The 17,568-nt window shown below is 48.3% G+C and overlaps 2 protein-coding genes across 8 annotated transcripts; one reads left to right on the plus strand and one right to left on the minus strand.

Annotated features, from left to right (window-relative positions):
* Position 1: 1 nt before the first annotated feature.
* On the plus strand, positions 2 to 5,447 carry Pqbp1 (polyglutamine binding protein 1). Of its 2 annotated transcripts, none has more exons than XM_005085119.4 (7): positions 2 to 134; positions 620 to 705; positions 3,709 to 3,820; positions 4,008 to 4,120; positions 4,226 to 4,531; positions 4,921 to 4,984; positions 5,121 to 5,447. In XM_005085119.4, the coding sequence occupies exons 2-7, from the start codon at positions 639 to 641 to the stop codon at positions 5,275 to 5,277; spliced, it is 819 nt and encodes a 272-aa protein (XP_005085176.1). In that variant the 5' UTR covers positions 2 to 134; positions 620 to 638; the 3' UTR covers positions 5,278 to 5,447. The 2 variants fall into 2 exon arrangements, with proteins under 2 accessions (XP_005085176.1, XP_012979962.1); XM_013124508.3 differs by lacking the exon at positions 2 to 134 and adding an exon at positions 211 to 510.
* Positions 5,399 to 17,302, minus strand: Slc35a2 (solute carrier family 35 member A2). Of its 6 annotated transcripts, none has more exons than XM_040733637.1 (5): positions 16,900 to 17,302; positions 15,395 to 15,577; positions 9,841 to 9,992; positions 7,076 to 7,219; positions 5,399 to 5,777 (listed from the first exon to the last, which is right to left on the minus strand). In XM_040733637.1, the coding sequence occupies exons 1-5, from the start codon at positions 16,988 to 16,990 to the stop codon at positions 5,655 to 5,657; spliced, it is 693 nt and encodes a 230-aa protein (XP_040589571.1). In that variant the 5' UTR covers positions 16,991 to 17,302; the 3' UTR covers positions 5,399 to 5,654.
* Positions 17,303 to 17,568: the final 266 nt, after the last annotated feature.

Genomic DNA, 17,568 nt, shown 5'->3' on the forward strand with positions numbered 1-17,568 from the left:
GCCAAAGGCGCACTCTTATTGGCTAGGCAGGCTGGCCATATCCGTTCTCTGTAAGCCCCGGAGTCGACCAGTTAACTGCATCTGGGGAGACTGGGGAGCGCTTTGTGCTTTAAAGGAAGAACCCTTCGATATTGGTAAGCATAGTGACAAAGAGGGCAGCGTGAGAGACTTTTTGATTATCCGCATAGCTGTACTGCTAACGCCGAGGTGGAAGCTTTCTTATAAAGCTGGAGATGGTGTTGACATTTTTGCACCCCCGTCCCAGCACCTTGGTTCCTCCCACAGTGCTGACTTAGAGGAACGTTGGGTGATCCCATTTCTGGGTTGCGGGTGAGATCCACTTGGTCCCTCCGGCGATGGGTGGAGTCTTGGCCTGGAGAGGAACTGGGTCTTCGGTGTATCCGGTCCCCAGTGCCCTGATCAGTTGAGTTCTGGCGGTACTAGTCCTCATCAGACTGCCTCGTACCTCTTGCATCTTTGTTCTGTCCTTCCAGCTGCTGGTGCAGTTAGGTAGGTGGGGGTCAAATGAGCACAAGCTGTAGTGTGGTGCATGGTTATTGGATAGCCTGATTGAAATGTTTATTGGATCTGCCATTCACTGCTGTCTGTCGGTTCCTAGGCCTGGTCAGCAACCCACAATGCCGCTCCCTGTTGCATTGCAGACCCGCTTGGCGAAGAGGGGCATCCTCAAACATCTGGAGCCCGGTGAGAAAGCTGATAGCAGATAGTGTTACTCTCTTCTCTTATCTCTCCCTCCTCTGCCCCCCTTCCCGCCCCGTCGAACCCTGGTGCATGCCGAGCAGGCGTTCTACCATCATCCTCAACCCCAAAGCGCACATCCTTTCCCCCTTTGCGTTGCTGGGTTCAAATCCAAGCCCTTGGATGTGCTGTACTATTGAGGTAAATCTCCTTGATAGGCTTTATGGTTGATACTTGATACTTTGTATGGCCTGGAAGGCATCTCAATTCCAATATACTTTCCTGATACCCGTTACTACTGATTGGTAAGTACTGTGTGACGTGTAAGGCTGGAGAATAGAGTTTAATTTAATTCATGAATCAAGTGGGCATGGTGGCAAGTACCCATAGGATCACCTACTTAGGAGGACGAGATACGAAGATGGCTTGAGCCCAGGAGATCGAGGCCAGCTGTGGCAACTTGGCCGAGACCCAGTCTTCAAAAAATAGAGCTAGCCAGGCGTTGGTGGCGCACGCCTTTAATCCCAGCACTCTGGAGGTGGAGGCAGGTGGATCTCTGCGGATTCGAGACCAGCCTGGTTTTCAGAGTTCCAGGACAGCCTCCAAAAAACAAAGAGAGGGAGAGAGTGTGTGCTTTCCAGGACATCCAGGGTTGTTACACAGAGAAACCCTGTCTTGAGAAAAAAAAAGCTAGGTATAATGCCATGCATCTATAATCCCAGTACTGCAGAGACAGGCAAAAAGGATCCCAGATGATAGCCTGGTTTACGTAGTGAATTTCAGATATTTTTCTTTCAAGCACACACACTAGAAAATAAATCCAAAGGGGGTGACTACTTTTGGTATTTAATTAATTGTTTACTGCATGGTCCCACTCTGTATTTCTGGCAGGCCAGGAACTCATTCTGTAGATCAGGCTGGCTTTGTATTCCCAAAGATCTGCCTGTCTCTGCTTCCCTAATGCTAAGTAGGCCAGAATTTATTTATTTAATAAGAATGAAATATTCTGCAGTCTCCTGTTTCAAATACAGTAGCAAGGTGTTGATGACTTGTAGTTTTACCCAACACATACTGTGTTAATGGGCATGATAACCTGTTAATGTTTATTTGAGTCTACCTAAGTGCCTGGCACACGTTATGTTAATAGTCTAAAATGATCATCTATCAATTAGGTTTACTGTATTATTAGCTGCTAATTACACATTATTGCCAATAATAATAATAATAATAAAATCTACCATGCGTTTTGACCTATACTGTATGTTAGGCACTGGAAAGTCCATCAAATTATTGTATGGATAACTGACATCTATTATAGACTCCTTTGGGCCAGCCATAGACTTTGTGCCTAATAGTGCTAGTAATGATCATTCTTTTTTTTTTGGTGGTGGTGCTAGGGTATGGATCCAGGGTTTCAGGCAAACCCCATATCATTAGTGTTTAAGTCTTTAGAGTATTGAACCCACTGCCAATAGTATATATTTTATTAGCAATAGCAATATGGTCGATCATACTTGACAATTCTTTTGGTGTCACTTTTTGTGCTTTTTTGTTTTGTTTTGAGACAGTTTCTCTGTGGCTTTGAGGCTGTCCTAGAACTTGCTTTGTAGACCAGGCTGGTCTTGAACTCACTCACAGAGATCCACCTGCTTCTGCCTCCCAAATGCTGGGATTAAAGGTGTGTGCCACTGCCAATTGGTGTGGCATGTTTTTCTTTTTCTTTTCTTTTCTTTTTTTTTTTTTTTTTTGGTTTTTTGAGACAGGGTTTCTCTGTGGCTTTGGAGGCTGTCCTGGAACTCACTTGATAGACCAGGCTGGTCTCATACTTACAGAGATCTGCCTGCCTCTGCCTCCCCCGGAGTGCTGGGATTAAAGGCGTGCGCCACCAACACCCGGCTTGTGTTTTATTTTTAATTATACCCACAGCTGAAATTTGTTAGGGGTCGGTCTACTGCCTGCCAGGCATTGGGCTGATAATAGAAACTTTTTTTTTATTCTACTGTAACCAGACACCTTGCTGCAGGGTTACTATGTAGCCCTTAGGTGTTGATTCAGAACAATGTTTGGAATAATTCCTTGCTGCAAACGACTCAGAAACCAATCACAGTTAAGAAGGTGAATAGAGGGGGCTGGAGCGATGGCTCAGTGGTTAAGAGCACTGGCTGCTCTTCCAGAGGACCGGAGTTCAATTCCCAGCACCCACATGGCAGCTCACAACTGTCTGTAACTCCAGTTCCAGGGGGTCTGGCATCCTCACACAGACTTATGCAGGCAAAACATCGATGAACATAAAATAAAAATAAATTATATAAAAAGAAAGCTTTAAAAAAAAGGTGAATAGATGAACCATGATTTTTAGGCAAACCCCCTGCTGATACAGGGCCAGATGGTATCTGAACTCTGGAGTTGGTTAATTTTTGAGGATTCTCTTTCTTTTTTTTTTTTTTTTTTGGTGTTTCGAGACAGAGTTTCTCTGTATAGCTTTGGAGGCTGTCCTGGAGCTCACTCTGTAGACCAGGCTGGCCTCGAACTCACAGATCCACCTGCCTCTGCCTCCCGAGTGCTGGGATTAAAGGCGTGCGCCACCAACGCCCGGCGAAGATTCTCTTTCAATCCCCAAGACACATCTCTGTGTCTTCCACATACAGTGAGTGGTGTAGATGTGAGTGTAGAAAGAGAACCCCAGGCCCAGGTTCTTTTTGTTTTGTTTGAGACAGGCTTTCTCTGTGGCTTTGGAGGCTGTCCTGGAAACTAGCTCTTGTAGACCAAGCTGGTCTTGAACTTACAGAGATCCGTCTGCCTCTGCCTGTCGAGTGCTGGGACTAAAGGCGTGCGTGTGCCGCCGCCACCACCCGGCAAATCCCAGGTTCTTTTTTTTTTTTTTAAAGATTTATTACATATATAGTGTTCTGTCGGCATGTATGCCTGCATGCCAGAAGAGGGCGCCAGATCTCATTACAGATAAATCCCAGGTTCTTAAAGTGCTTCTCTGTTTCTCTGTTCTTGCAGAGCCGGAGGAAGAGATCATTGCGGAGGACTATGATGATGACCCTGTTGACTATGAGGCCACCCGGATAGAGGGTCTGCCACCCAGCTGGTACAAGGTGTTTGACCCTTCTTGGTGAGCCTACCAACACGAGGCAGGAGGGATGGCTGGCTTTTCCCTGCCCATGTTAATCCCTTATGTGGGGTTGATGAGGGAGGAGCTCTGCATATGGAACCATGGAGCAGATGTAAAGAGAGGTTGGGGAGACGGTTGGTATGAGAGACGTCTGTGCTGAGACTTGCTTCCCTCTCACTGTCCACAGTGGGCTCCCTTACTACTGGAATGTGGACACAGACCTCGTGTCATGGCTCTCACCACATGACCCCAACTTTGTCGTTTCCAAATCTGCCAAGAAACTCAGAAACAGTAACGCAGGTGAGTTGGCATGCCGGGGTGTCTCAGTAACTCTTGCAGTCTCAGAGAGGGGCTGAGGAGACCATATGTATAAGAGACGGGCTTCAGGACTTTGTGTTACCGCAGATGCTGAGGACAAGTTGGACCGGAATCATGAGAAAGTGGACCGAAATCACGAGAAGCCAGACCGAAATCACGAGAAGCCAGACCGAAATCACGAGAAGCCAGATAGGGGCCATGACAAGGCAGACAGAAGCCATGATAAATCTGACCGGGATCGAGAGCGGGGCTATGACAAGGTAGACAGAGAGAGAGATCGGGACAGGGAACGAGATCGGGACCGTGGGTATGACAAGGCAGACCGGGAAGATGGTAAAGACCGGCGCCACCATCGCAGAGAGGAGCTGGCTCCTTACCCCAAGAGCAAGAAGGGTAAGTAGGGGGGCTGGAGAGATGGCTCAGAGGTTAAGAGCACTGACTGCTCTTCCAGAGGTCCTAAGTTCAATTCCCAGCAACCACATGGTGGCTCGCAACCATCTACAATTCAATCTGGTGCCCTCTTGTGGCATGTAGACAAACTGCATCTGTCATAAATAAATTTTTTTTAAAAAAGGGTAAGTAGATCAGGCCGGGTCATGGATGAGTCAAGTGAGGTACCAGGGCACAGAATGTGAGGAACAGCATGCCTAGACCTGAGCTAGACAATGGTGCTGTGGGCCATGGTAGCCACTGGCACTTTTTCCTGGGAGAGAGGCTCAGTGATCAGGGAGGGCCTCCTTGGGTCTCAAGTGAAGAATTTGACTAGCTGCTCATGTCTGTAGCGGCGAGCCGGAAAGATGAAGAATTAGACCCTATGGACCCCAGCTCATACTCCGATGCACCCCGGTAAGTGAAACCCCCTGCCAATTCCGTTTCATGGTTGTCGCTATACCTGTGAACGGTCCCCTCTCTTGTATCTCTTCCCATTTGTTAATGTTGGGCAGCTGGGTGTGGGTGTCCTCTGATTGTCTGCTGTCCCCAGGGGCACATGGTCAACAGGACTACCCAAGAGGAACGAGGCCAAGACAGGCGCTGACACCACAGCAGCTGGGCCTCTCTTCCAGCAGCGCCCATACCCCTCCCCGGGGGCTGTGCTCCGCGCCAATGCTGAGGCCTCCCGAACCAAACAGCAGGACTGAGCTCTCTTGCCTGCAGCTTTGGTACCTTGCCTTTCTGTCTTTCTTCTTTGTGATTCTGACGATAGGACCCAGAGCTTTGCGTATGCTGAATAATTATTTCACAAATGAGCTACACTCCTGGTCTCCTTATTGTTTTTAATAAAAGCTTTGTTGTGTGTGGGCATCATGTCCATGAGGCGTCAAGTGCTTGCTTCTTCATCCTCTCAGGCTTTCCAATCCAGTTGACAAGATGCAAAATACATTTTATTTGCAGACACTCACCTAAGAAATAATACTGCAAAGGTAGCAGGAGTTCAGGTGGGCCCAGTAACAGAGGTTAGTCATGGCAGCCCTATGCGGGGCAGGGTGGGTGGGGACAGGGAGTTCCCATGTCTCCCTCACCCTACCCCTAATACTGATAAGAGTTTAGTCCCAGCTGGGCCAGGGCAAGAGGGGGAGAGCGAAGGCAGGCCAGCGTCTTCAATTCCAGCAGCTACGAACCCTTCACCTTGGTGAGCAACCTGTGGTGGAAATGGGAAGGAAAGAGAAACACAGAAAGCTGGGCTGAGCTGGCAGGCGACGGTGGTAGTAGTAAGCTAGGAATCCTGGGGTTAATAGTGAATGATGCTTATGTGGAGAGAGCGGGCCCCTGGGTCAGAAAGCTACACATGGACTAAATAAATACAACATCTTTATTTGGCATTGGGTATCCTGACATGTTCATTACAGTTCCTTAGAAAACAACACCCCCCCCAAATCAGAACAAATTAATCAAAAATAAAGATCCAATGGTCCTATTTACATATAGCAAAGACAGCCCAGGCACCTTCCATGCGTGTATTTATGTGTGCGCGCACACACACATACACACGCATACACACACACACACACACACACACACACATCTTGGATACAGTTAAGGAGTTAGTAAGCTTTGGGGAGCGCAGGGGTGCAGGTTCCACAATTCATCAATTCTGATACCCGCCATGAAGTAAGGGTGTTTAAACAGCCAATGGGGCTGTGAAAGTGCATTGGCAGCTTTATTTTTCCTCTCTGGATGTCCCAGAACATAATCCTTCATTTCTGTCTCTTCAATTACACAAGATTCAGTCACTTCAAAGATCTCCCCTTCCCATTTTCCCAACACTCTGGATCATTAATCTGATTATCACAAATGCCCCAACTATTAAAAAGTGAACGGTGCTTATTGCACCTTCCCCAAGATGAACTGCTGCCCAATTCTCAGCTTGTGCCTCTGTCCTCACTCCAGGCACTTACAAAAGGCCGATCTTCAAGGGTCTCTGTACCAGGGAAACTGCCCCAAAGCCACAGCAGAGCCCAAGCTGTTGACATGATCCAGGGTAATGGTGCACGAGAGAAGGCCTCATACAATAGGAAATGGAACCCCACGAGTAGTCATTAGTCGTTACTGAAGAACTGCTGGGCTTTTGTCCAGTCTGTAGGATGGCTGGGATGAACTGTCCCAGGCATGAGAGACAGGACATTTCCAGCAGAGGGTCACGAGGGAAAGCCGGGAATAGCGGTACCCCAACCCTGTTCCCAAAGAGGATAGCCTGGGGCAAAGGAAGCAGCTCCTTCAGGAGAGGGGAGTCCATCTACCAGGAAGGGTTCATGTGACATTCAGCCCTACTTCCATATCCCTCTAGAAGTGTGGGAGAAAAAAAAAAGCCCTCCAACCCCACAAGTCAGGCCTGGCAACAACTCTGGACCATCAGAAGCTCAACCCCCTCAAACCCAACCCCCACCCCCCGCCCCAGCTCTCCCAACCACCACCAGCTCTCACTTCACCAGCACTGACTTTGGCAGGAAGGGCTCCGTGATGAGGTCTCCTCGAGAAGACAGCTGCGGTGGTGGTGGCTGCCCAGGAGGCTGCTGGTGAATGCAGGGCCCGGAGGCAGAGGCAGAAGCAGAAGTTATGGCTTGGACTGCACCTCGGGGAAGGCTGTAGAGGTAGACGGCACCAATGACGAGCCCAGCGCCCAGGGCAAATAATGGGTCCAGGTGGAAGCCAAAGAGGCGAATGGAGGCAACAGTGGACAGCACAATCGACAGGGAGGTGGCAAAGCCCTTGAGGATGTTGTCAGCATACTTGACAACAACGGCCACCAATAGCCCGCCAAAGGCTTGGTTTAGTACCACACCCCACACAGCAGGTGTGTACCCAAAGAAGAAGCCTCGACGGGCCACAGCAGTGCCCTCAGCCCACCAGAGCCCCACCAGGCCCAGCGCTGTGCCAAAGAGGCCTAGCTGTAGGTTCCGCAGCCACACGGAACCTGAGCTGCCTTTGAGGATCTTCTCAAAGTATACCCCTGCGAATCCTGAAGAGAGACAGGAGGCCACCACAGCTGCTAGTCCTGCCCCGGGATTCTGATCTAGTGGCCGTGGGCCACCGCCACCAGCCTGCTGTGCCTGGACAATCGCCACACCGGTGAAGAGCAGCAACAGGGAGGCCCACTGCAGGCGTGAGAGGCTGCGGTTCAACATGAGCACGGAGAACAACGCTGTAGTCAGGATCTTGAGCTGATAGGTCACCTGCAAGTTCCACACGGAAGGCACTGAGGGCTGGCCCCGACTCCCAGAAAGTGCAATGAAAGGAGAAGGTGGGGGTACACGACAATAAAATTAAGCCGCCACTGAATACTCACTAACTTGTGGCTAACTAGTTCCCAAAGACCCTCCCGGATGGCTAGAGATGTAGTTTAATTGGTAAAGAGCTCACATATACAGATTACATATACAGCATACTAGCATACACAGACTTAATCCCAGCCCTTGGATAATGGAGGCAGGAGGATCAGAAATTCAAGGTCATTCTCAGCTATGTAAAGTCAGAGGCCAGTCTGGGCTAGAAATCATCTCACAAAGAACCTCCCAGTGAGTTACAAAAAGGTAGCTGTGTCAAGATGCTCCAAGCCACACCCCAAACCTACCACCCAATCCAATTTTCCTAGCTATGCAATAGGGACAAATCACTTGTCCTTTCTGAGGCCTGCCATCACTGATGTATGTAAAACACCTCCAAGTAGGTAATGAATAAAGAGAAAGCTTTCTGATGAGGGAAGTCTTCATACAGACGCATCAACCACAACCAAGTCAGGAGATATTTGTAATTACTGTGTGTCCAGAGTGGGTCTGGGGACTATATCAGAAATAGTGCATTTAATCTTAACAACTACCTTGGAACTGAACACTACTATAATCTGCAATTCAGAGAAAGATAAGCATGGTGGCCCATGACTGAAACTAGAATACTTAGGAGTTGGAATAAGAACCAGGAATTCAAGGCCAGACTGACCCTGTCTCAAAAACCAAACAGAAAAGAAAAGCTGACGCTATAGCTTAGCAGGTAGTTTTGCTTAGCAGGCACAAAGTGCTGGGTTCTGTCTCCAGTACAGGGCATGGTGGCACACACCAATAATCCCAACACTTGAGTGGTTGAGGCAGGGGACCACAGCGCATCATGTTACATAACAAGTTAATGGGCTACATGAAATAATAAAGGATGGGCAAATAAAGAAATAAAGGCAGAGAAAGGTAAGTGACTGACACCACCCCCAATCGCATAGCTAGGAAGCAGCAGCACTGGGATTTGCACCCAGGCAACCTTGCTGTAGTATCTAGGCTCTTTAATCAACCTTGTGGAAACAAGACTATACACAAAGACCACAGACTTATCAATAAGCACTCAAGGATTCTCCCGGTATGTCTTTTCTTTTTGATAGGATTTCTTTCTTTTTTTCTTTTTTCTTTTTTTCTTTTCTTTTTTTTTGGTTTTTCGAGACAGGGTTTCTCTGTGGCTTTGGAGGCTGTCCTGGAACTCGCTTGGTAGTCCAGGCTGGTCTCCGAACTCATAGAGATCCACCTGCCTCTGCCTCCCGAGTGCTGGGATTAAAGGCGTGCGCCACCAACGCCCGGCCCTAGGGTTTCTTTCTTTAAAAAAATAGTTTCTGTGTACAGATGTGTTGCCTGCATGAATATCTGTGCATCACATGCATGGCTAGTACCTTTGGAGGTGAAGAGGGTATCAGATCCTCTGAAAATGGAGCAACAAACAGTTGTGAGTTGCCATGTGGGTGCTGGGAATCAAACCTGAGTCCTGTAGAACAGCCAGAGCTCTTAATTGTTGAGCCATCTCTCAAGATCCAAGAAATAGCTTCTTTTTTTTTGTTTTGTTTTTTTGAGACAGAGTTTCTCTGTATTGTTTTGGAGCCTGACCTGGAACTCACGCTGTAGACCAGGCTGGCCTCGAACTCACAGAGATCCGACTGCCTCTGCCTCCCAACCTCTGGGATTAAAGGCGAGTACCACCCCAAATGCTCCTGCTTCAGCCTCCTGAGTGCTGGGTTTGCAGGTACATGCCACCATGTCTGGCCCCAACTATGGTTTCAGTTATGCCAGCATCCCCCCATCCCCAATTATGACACATACGAAAGCCAAAGTGGAGGGGGTTCCAAGAACATTTGGAAAGTGACAGAGTTCTTGCTCTCTGCAGACGACCTCCCTCCTTCCATCTACATGTCCCTTTCTTAGTTCCCCTGGAGCTGGGCTGGGCTGGGGGCTCACCTGGAAAGTGGCGGCTGGCAGGTTGGAGATGGCAACATACTGGAGGTTATTCTGCAAGGTATAGATGAGAGAGGGCACGGCGAGCTTCAGTGTGTCCACATACTGCACCAGCACAGCCTCGTGGAGGAAGAGAGCCAGGTGCTTCACATTACCTACGCGGGAGAGAGTCTGCTGAAGACCGGGACCAGGCTTGGCCCCGATGTCCACCTCCCAGCTCTGCCTTCCATCACCACTGAGCTACTCTTCCCCTCCTAGCGCTCAGTTTCTCCTACAGCAGTGCAATACCAATGAGAACTTTTTTCTGAGCTTGCATGCTGGCCCATGCCTTTTATCCCGGCACTCAGGAGGCAGAGGCAGGCTCATCTGCTTAGTTTGAGGCTAGCACCTGGTCTACATATTGAATTCAAGACCAGCCAGGGCTACAGTGAAACCTTGTCTTAAAAAAAAAAAAAGCCTTCCTGATACTCAACTTAATGGCTGCAAAGGGGATAGGGATGTAGTTCAGTGGTGGGGTGCTTGCCCAGCAGATGTGTCTCCTCAGGTTCTACCCCAACACTGTAAGAAAAGAAAACTAATTGGTATAAAACTATTACCTATCCCACTATGCCTGCTAATCAGCCACATTTCACCCACCTGAGACCTACCTTCCTGGCATAAGTCCATTTGGGGAGAGCACTTGACATGTCTGAACAATGAAAGCATCGCAAGTAATAGAAGCTCACGACATGGAGCTTCTGGGTTCCTGGGCAGGGGTACACAACTATCTCTCAGAAGGGACGTTTTAGATGTTTTCGTCTGTTTGTTTTGTGGTTGTACCCAGGGCCTCACACACCACACCACTGAGATACACTTTTTTTTGTTTTTTAGTGACAGGGTTTCTTAGTGGCTTTGGAGGCTGTCCTGGAACTCGCTCTGTAGACCAGGCTGGCCTCGAACTCACAGAGATCCATCTGCCTCTGCCTCCCGAGTGCTGGGATTAAAGGTGTGCGCCACCACTGCGCGGTCCAGTCCTACATTTTACTATTATTTCCTTTAGACAGATTTCATGTTACACAGGCTGGCTTTGAACTTCCTATGAATCTAAAGATGAATTCATCTTTTAGGTTCTACCTGAGGACAGTCGCCCCTAGAGGATCTCCACAACCACTGCACAGAGTCAGCTTAGGGATGCCTGTCTGATGCTGATCCATAAAATCTCCCCTATGTCCATGACAGCACTCATTTCAGTAGTAATGAATGGATTTAACCTCGTCCAGGTAGGAAAAAGGTAACATGATGTACCACAAAACACACCTCAAATCCTTCACAGCTATTCTGCACACCATAAAAAAGCACATTCATGCTAGGCGTTGGTGGCTCATGCCTTTAATCCCAGCGCTGGGGAAGCAGAGGCAGGCAGATCTCTGTGAGTTCAAAGCCAGCCTGGTCTACAGAGTGAGTTCCAGGACAGCCTCCAAAACAATACCGAGAAACCCTGTCTCAAAAAACCAAAAAAAAGTACACTCATATTTCTGTGAAGAATTATGTGGATATGCATAAAAAAGTGGCGAAACTCAAAACCCAGGTCTACCAAGTGCTCCACATCAGGTCAGGGTTAGGTTGCTACTTCTTTTGGTTTTTTTTTTTTTTTTTGGTTTTTCGAGATAGGGTTTCTCTGTGGCTTTGGAGGCTGTCCTGGAACTAGCTCTTGTAGACCAGGCTGGCCTCGAACTCACAGAGATCCTCCTGCCTCTGCCTCCCAAGTGCTGGGATCAAAAGCGTGCGCCACCACCACCCGGCTACTTATTTTGGTTTTTCCGACAAAGCCTTATTGTATAGCTGAGGAAAAGCTCTTATTCAAATGGCACGGTTACAAGCACTCAAGAGCTTTTCCTTTTGTCGTGATGGGGATGTAACCTAGGGTTTTAGCACATGGTGAACAAGTGTTCAACACTGAAGGCTAGGTTATCACTAGCTAATTCAAGGAAATGCAAACTGAGCAGAGCCCAATGGTGTGCCTGTAGCTGGAGCACAAGCTATACCAGAGGCTGAGACAGCAGGACTTTAGCCCAACAACTTGAGTTTAAGATGGGTTTAGGCAGTACAGTGAGTTCTTGTCTCAAAGGGGGGAGGGAAGGCCTTGCAGGCAGGCATACAAATTAAAATTGTGACTCATCATGGTGGTGCATACCTATAATCCTAAAATTTGGGAGGCAGACACAAGAGGATCAGGAGTTCAAAATCAAGCTTAGCTCCAGTGTTTGAAACCAGCCTTGGCTACCTGAAACTATCTCAAAAAATCAAAATAGGGCCAGCAAGATGACTTATCAGGGTAAAGGTGCTTGCTGCCACGCCTGATAACATTAATTCCATCCCCAGGACCCATATGATGGAAGGAGAGATTCCATTCAGCTGACTACTGACTTCCACAAGCTTACATAACACACGGCTGCCCACCTCACAAATTAATAAAAGCTACCGCTGGGTGGCGGTGGCGCACGCCTTTGATCTCAGCACTAGGGAGGCAGGTGGATCTCTGTGAGTTTGAGGCCAGCATGGTCTACAGAGTGAGTTCTAGGTCAGAGCTGTTACCCAAAGGAATTCTGTCTTGAAAACCCCCAAAAAGAAGGCTTTATAGATTTGAAGACTGATGGAGTGCTTAGTCTTCTGGGTTTGGGATTTTGTGTGTGGGAGTGTGACTGGGCTGGGACACTTGTCTGTGCATGCCCCTGACGAAGACAGAGACAAATGTTGGGTGTCTTCCTCCGTCACTTCGCATCCTAATGTTTTAATATCGATTTTTATTTTATGTGTAGGAGTATTTGTGCATGTATGTGTACATGCAGGTATGATTGTGTGCCACATGGGGTCAATGCCCACAGAGGCCAGAAGAAACATCAGATGCCCAGGAACTAGACTGACAAACCTTAGCCACTGTGTGGGTGCAGGAACAAGAATCTGGAAGAGGAGCCAATGCTTTCAACTGCCAAACCACCTCTCAACCCTCACCCTATTTTACTTTTTAAGGCTTTAAAAATTATTATTTTTTTTTTGAGACAGGGTTTCTCCGTAGCTTTGGAGGCTGTCCTGAAACTAGCTCTTGTAGACCTGGCTGGTCTCCGAACTCATAGAGATCCACCTGCCTCTGCCTCCCGACTGGACTGCTGGGATTAAAGGCGTGCACCACTAACGCCCAGCAGCTTTAAAACAATTCTGTGTCGCCGGGCCGTGGTGGCACACGCCTTTAATCCCAGCACTTGGGAGGCAGAGGCAGGCGGGTCTCTGTGAGTTCGAGGCTGGGCTGGACCGACAGCCTCCAAAACAACACAGAGAAACCCTGTCTCATAAAAACCAAAAAAAAAAAAACAATTCTGTGTCTATGTTGTCTGTATAAATGTGTGAAGTTGCCTGTGGAGGCCAGAGGCACTGGATTCCCTGGAACTGGAGATATAGGAGGTTGTGAGCCACTTGAACATAGGTGATAGCGACTGAACTCAGCCTCTGCAAGAGCAGAGTATGTCCTTAACTATACTGAGCCATCTCTCTAGCTCTCTCCATCTTATTTTTTGAGACAGGGCTGGATATTTTGCCTAGACTGGCTGGTCAGGGAGCACACAGGCCCTTCCTGTTCCTAACCTCGAGCTTGTCCCCTGCCTCCTGTCCCTGAGCTCACAAAGATGACCTGGGATTAGGTGCATGCCACTATGCCTGCTTTTTATAGGGGTCCTGGAGCTTGAACTAGGTCTTCTTCATCTTTTTTTTCTAGACAGGATTTCCCTGTGTAGTTTTGGAGGCTGTCCTGGAACTCTCTCTGTAGACCAGGCTGGTCTGGAACTCCCAGAGATCCACCTGCCTCTGCCTCCCGAGTGCTGGGATTAAGGGTGTGTGCCACCAACGCCCTGCTTAGGTCTTCATTCTTGCATAGCATTTTACCCATAAAGCCATCTTCCCCGCCACTATTGTTTTGGTTTTCTTTCTTGTGTGTATATACACATGTATGGTACTGGGGATTGAACCTGTGGCCCTGAAGAAGCTAAGCAAATGCTCTACAGCTGAGCTACATTTCCAGTCCTTTATTTGTATTGTGTGTGATATATGTCTGCAGACTTCATGGGGCCAAGTTCTTTCCTTCCATCATGGGTCCTGGGGATAGACCTCAGGCTATCAGGCTTGCATGGCAAGAGCTTTTACCTGCTGAGCTTTTTTTTGTTTGTTTTTTTTGAGACAAGGTTTCTCTGTGGCTGTGGAGGCTGTCCTGGAACTCACTTTGTAGACCAGGCTGGCCTGGAACTCACAGAGATCCGCCTGCCTCTGCCTCCCGAGTGCTGGGATTAAAGACGCCTGCTGAGCTATTTTGCTAATCCTATGTTTTATTTTGAGATTGGGTCTTAGAAAATTGACCAGGTTGGTGTTGAACTTATGGTTTTCCTGCCTCAGCTTCTCAAGTACCTGAAATTACATGCCTGTACCATCAGGTCTGGCTTTCTTTTTTTTTTTTTTTTGTTCATTGGTGGTTTGGGTTTTTGTTTGTTTGTTTGTTTTGTTTTGAGACAGGATCTTGCTTCAGCCCAGGAAGACTTAGAATTTATGACCCTCCTGCCTCCTACATGCCTAATTACCCAGCTTTATTGTTATTTTATCATGTATGATTTTATTATGCTTCCTTTTTTAGACAGAACTTCAGATAGTTCAAGCTGTCCCCGAACTCACTATGTAGTCAAAGATGACCTTGAACTGCTGATCCTTCTGCCTCAGATTATAGGCATTTGTCACACTGATTTTTAATGTGCTGGACATCAAACTCAGTTTTATATATTCTAGGTACTCTATCAACTAAGCTATACCCCCAACTGTAGGTATACTTTCATTTACTTATTGCTTTTTTTTCTTGTTTTGAATCATTGGAGAATTAAATGTTGCTCAAGATAGCCTTGAATTCATGGAATTGACTGATGCTCCGCCTTAGTATGCTGACCAGGTGTAGTTACAAGTGCATGACACTCCAGCCAGCTGGTCCTATAATGGTCCAGCCATGTCAAAAGATATAGATTAGCAGTGAGCAGCTAGCCACTGATGCTGCTTTATGACAGGGTGGCCAAGGGTTAAGAATTGTGAACCATTTTATTGTGTGTGTGTGTGTGTGTGTGTAATGGAGTTCTCTATGTTACAAGGTTTTTCTTTCCTTTTGAGACAGAGTCACATGAAGCCCAGGCTAGCCTTGAACTTCCTATATTATCTTGATCTTCCTGCCTCCACCTTCCAAGTGCTGTTACTATAGGCATGTACCAGCACACTTGGCTTCCATAGGATAGTGTTAAAGTTTTGAATCCCCAAGAGTGTTCTGTTACCTTGTGGGCAGACCATCTCACTACTACAGTTCCCAAGGTGGAAGACCTATACAAGTGGCGATGAAACTTTACACAGCTGGAGTGGCAGGGAAGCCACTTACATAGTCCCCAAGCAGTTTCAAACACACCAGTATAATACACTCCCAGAAAAAACCCAAACCCAAAAAACTCCCAGGTGTGCTTACACACAGGGGGTCAGACCAACCAACCCCTTCCCTGGCTCATACCCCTCTTCTGGGCGAAGAGCAGCAGGAGACAGGTGACACCTTTGAGCACTTCAGCCATGACCACAGCGGTGGTGGCAAAGAAGCGGTCACCAGGCAGTGTGCGAGCATATCGGATGCTAAGGATGAGGGAGGCGTTCTGGACCACCAGCACAGCTAAGGATATGTACTTGAGGCGCCGGTGAGCTGTAGGGAGTGGAATGAACACAGAAGGATGGGGTCAGAAGCTGTTGGGGTACAGCCACCCACCTCACCCCTCTTTTCTCCAAAAGCTCCCAGTCACTGGGACTTCCTCTGCCTGCCCATCCTGCCTCAATGAGAATCTGATTCCCTACCAGTTTCCACACCCTCAGTTACTGGCAAAAGTGTCAGACAGGGAGAAGCGGGCCCCATTCTGACCAGCTCCTAATCTGAAATCCTTAGTAAGGTATGAGGAAATGACCTGAGCAGGCCCTGGACACACATATTCACTTCCTCCTCCCCCAGGAAGCAAGTCTTTCTCAGACAGCATTCCCCATATTTATTGAATGCTTACTGCCTACCACTGGACTAAGGGGTTTACATGGATTCCCACCATGTGGTCTCTGAAGGTACTGTGAAGAATCCCATTTTGTGGATGAGCAAACTGAGGATTTATATGAAGTGATGTTTCAACTTGAGGGACTGTCCCATAAGAGAATATCCCAATATAATGAATGGGACAACTGTTTAAGATGTCCATCTCCTACGGATTTTTCTATTTTTCCATCTCATTCAATGGTTACCCAGTAGTCTGACTACCTTAATCACACAAGGAAATACTTCCTTACTCCATATAGTCCATCCCCCCTCTGCTGTACACTGTCCTCCTAGCCAAAGAATAATTCTTTGTTCTACCCACACTCACAATGAGCTCTCTCTGCTATAATATAGGACTTGGCACCCTCAGAATGTTCTTTCCCTGACCTATAAGGAAGGAACCCTCTCACCTCAGCACAAATAGAACTATCTCCATTTGGCTGGGACATCCCCAGAACAATCTCTCCATGCAATGAAGGACAGCCTCATGCTCAAAATGGATCCACTAGTCATACAAGGATATGCCCCACCCTGACAATTTATAAGGTGCCTTTATAAGGAAAAAGCCATCAGACTAAGAACCGCCTCTCCCTTCTATAAGGAAAAACTCCCACACTAAAAATCGTCTCTCCCTTCCACAATTAACGAGTACCCACACCCCCAGAACGTTCTCAATGGTCAGCCTCCTCAAAAGGAAATCCCCTACACATTTGCAATGGTCTTTATTTCCAAGTCCAGGACCCCCCGCCACAAGCATCCACAAAATGACCGATTGCTGCCCCCATCGGACAATGGTCCGTTCTCTCCCCTTCTTCGCACAACACTCTCTCACACACACTATGTCCATTCGTTTACACGAGATGCCACTGTCACTTCAGTGCAGGATCATTCCACCCCCCCAAGGATCCCGATCTCCTCCCAGCCAATTGCTCTGCCTCAGGTCATCTCACCCGCTGTGGCGGACCCAGGCTCCAGCGCGCCAGCGGACACGGCCCCTGGCCCGGTCGCCGCGGTGGATCCGCCAACCCCAACCGCTGCCATGTTGGCATCTGCCCGTCCCGTCCCCTCGGCAACAGCAGTCTACTTCCGTATCCATCACGTCCGCTTCCGGACCCCAGGAGTGGAGGGCGGAGCATTAGCTGGGTCTGGGACGTGGGTGTTTTTAGCCCGTTCCAAGCCCGATTCTAAAATGGTGGCTTCGGGGTTCCCAAATTCCATCCAAACTGGAGACCGAGGGCGCTGCAGACCTAACACTTCTCTGTAGGCACATCGCGACACTAGACCCGGCCCACGCCTCCCGTTTGCCTGCCTCACTGACCCCGACCGTCCATACCACCAGCCCAAACCATTCCGTGGTTTCATTGGCTCCGTTGCTCCGCCATCTCGCTTTTTATTGGAACCTTCAGATGGCACCACCCTTCTCGCAAGAGAAACTCAGCTCTATTCCCATCACCTAACTAGGTCCCACCCTCAAGGGCCGGAGGCCAACTGGGAGGAACCGGACTTTCGAGAAGGCACGACAAGTGAGCCATAGGGCTACGGCTAGATTCGAAGAATGGCCTGCTGAACTACAGAAGGGAGGGCTAGTCACCATAATGGAGGAAATGATGGCCAGGGCT

This window comes from Mesocricetus auratus, unplaced genomic scaffold, assembly GCF_017639785.1.
Source record: "Mesocricetus auratus isolate SY011 unplaced genomic scaffold, BCM_Maur_2.0 Super-Scaffold_100033, whole genome shotgun sequence".
NCBI lineage: Eukaryota > Metazoa > Chordata > Mammalia > Rodentia > Cricetidae > Mesocricetus > Mesocricetus auratus.